The sequence below is a fragment of the Coregonus lavaretus genome (assembly GCF_964263955.1).
Source record: "Coregonus lavaretus genome assembly, contig: HAP1_SCAFFOLD_340, whole genome shotgun sequence".
In the NCBI taxonomy this organism is placed as follows: Eukaryota; Metazoa; Chordata; class Actinopteri; order Salmoniformes; family Salmonidae; genus Coregonus; species Coregonus lavaretus.
The window spans coordinates 1-2,500 of NW_028166140.1; the positions used below are offsets into that span (position 1 = coordinate 1).

Sequence of the window (2,500 nt, forward strand, 5' to 3'; positions counted from 1 at the left end):
TCTCTCTCTCTCTCTCTCTCTCTCTCTCTCTCTCTCTCTCTGCCTTTCTCTCTCTCTGCCTCTCTCCCCTCTCTCTCTCTCTCTCTCTGCCTCTCTCTCTCTCTGCCTCTCTGCCTCTCTCTCTCTCTCTCTCTCTGCCCTCTCTCTCTCTCTCTCTCTCTCTCTTTCTCTCTGTCTCTCTCCCTCTCTCTGCCTCTCTCTCTCTCTCTCTCTGCCTCTCTCTCTCTCTGCCTCTCTCCCTCTCTCTCTCTCTCTCTCTCTGTCTCTCTCTCTCTCTGTCTCTCTCCCTCTCTCTGCTTCTCTCTCTCTGTCTGCCTCTCTCTTTCTCTGCCTCTCTGCCTCTGCCTCTCTCTCTCTCTGCCTCTCTCTCTCTCTCTCTCTCTCTCTCTCTCTCTCTCTCTCTCTCTCTCTCTCTCTCTCTCTCTCTCTCTCTCTCTCTCTCTCTCTCTCTCTCTCTCTCTCTGTCTCTCTCCCTCTCTCTGCCTCTCTCTCTCTCTCTCTGCCTCTCTCTCTCTCTGCCTCTCTCCCTCTCTCTCTCTCTCTCTCTCTGTCTCTCTCCCTCTCTCTGCCTCTCTCTCTCTCTCTGCCTCTCTCTCTCTCTGCCTCTCTCCCTCTCTCTCTCTCTCTCTCTCTGTCTCTCTCCCTCTCTCTGCTTCTCTCTCTCTGTCTGCCTCTCTCTTTCTCTGCCTCTCTGCCTCTCTCCCCCCCTCTCTCTCTCAGCTCCTGTGTTTAATCTTGTCCTAGCCACATGTGTTTATGTGCTATTCCACTTTTAAACATTTTAGATTGCTAATGGTAAACATGAGTTGCGTTGTAAAATGTTTTAAAATGATAGGCTCCATAGAAATGGAATGCTTTGAAATGACAGGCTCCCTTACTCCGCCTCGGACATTCATAACCTCCTGACTGGCAGTTTAAACACTGTCCTGCAGTTTTTATTAGAAGGGGAGGACTTATTTATGTTCTACATTATGAGTTCTCTAATGCACAGTTCAGATGCCAAATTTATGGCTCGCCGAAATGAATAGAAATGAAGAGGGGCTGGCACAGTTAAGAGCTTTGCTTTACTTACCCATTGGTTTTATACAACCGCTCTCAACACTGCAGTAGACTTCCTTGTTGGTTATGGGTCAAATTCAGGCATAACAGCGACCTTTCACAGAAGTCCTCCACCTGCGAATCCGAGACCATGATTGTCCTTCCGTTGTGGGTGTGGTAGCGAAGCTACCTTTATTTACATGTAATTAACATATATTAATATGCATGAGCATTTCTCCCCGACAGTGGACTTTGCTTGGGAAGCAGTCTCATACAATGGGGTGGCTCTGTCGCCATCAGTTGATCTAGTCACTTTCTGTAAAAGAGAATATGTATAATTAAATTGAGGGTTCATATAAATTATCATAATAAAACATATTTGGTAGCGGAATAACATTTCAGGAAACCAGGTCTACACTTTGTTTTCCTTATCTATCATTAAATAGCCTACCGACAAGAAGTCTCTTGTTAAACTATGTAGAATTGCAGGAAATTAGCTTCAAAACAATTAAACGTTCCTAGGTCAAATTAAACAAAATCAAGCTGGGGTTGTTTTAATATAGGCTATCTGAATAAACAATGACATTTTTCAAATGTCTAATGGGGGCCGTGGAGGAAAATGGTTGGGAACCCCTGCAGTAAAAGAAATGGGCGTCTTCCCATTCATCCTAGATATGGAATCAATGTAGAGGATGGAGATGAAAATAGCCTATTATATTGACATATGCAGTACATAGCCTATTATATTGTCATATACAGTACATAGCCTATTATATTGACATATACAGTACATAGCCTATTATATTGACATATACAGTACATAGCCTATTATATTGACATATACAGTACATAGCCTATTATATTGACATATGCAGTACATAGCCTATTATATTGACATATACAGTACATAGCCTATTATATTGACATATGCAGTACATAGCCTATTATATTGACATATACAGTACATAGCCTATTATATTGACATATGCAGTACACAGCCTATTATATTGACATATACAGTACATAGCCTATTATATTGACATATGCAGTACATAGCCTATTATATTGACATATACAGTACATAGCCTATTATATTGACATATGCAGTACATAGCCTATTATATTGACATATACAGTACATAGCCTATTATATTGACATATACAGTACATATTAACAACACAATTTGTATTATCATGTTCTTTTACAATGTTGATTCCAACCCTCCTGTCTTGTGTTGAACCTGCAGGTAAGATAGAGAAGATGCGTCCTGTGCCTCCTGCTTCCCCCTCCTCGTTTGAGGGTCCCCTGCCCTCGCCGCTCTCGGACCTGGGCAGTGACGACTCGGGGGGCAGCGGTCGCCCCAAAAACTTCATGCAGACCCTGATGGAGGACTACGAGACTCACAAAGTGAAGCGGCTGGAGAAAGTAGAGGACAACAGTGTGAGTAGTAGTAGTAGTAGT

At 43.0% G+C, this 2,500-nt stretch overlaps 1 protein-coding gene across 1 annotated transcript in view; it reads left to right on the forward strand.

Annotated features, from left to right (window-relative positions):
• The first annotated feature begins 2,288 nt into the window (after positions 1–2,288).
• Positions 2,289–2,500, forward strand: part of LOC311115021 (A-kinase anchor protein 2-like) — a 13,872-nt gene continuing 13,660 nt past the window's right edge. Inside the window, exon 1 of the mRNA XM_084190238.1 lies at positions 2,289–2,479. Within this exon, the coding sequence (XP_084046364.1) occupies positions 2,300–2,479 (180 nt within the window). The 5' untranslated portion in view covers positions 2,289–2,299. The remainder of the gene's footprint in view (positions 2,480–2,500) is intronic.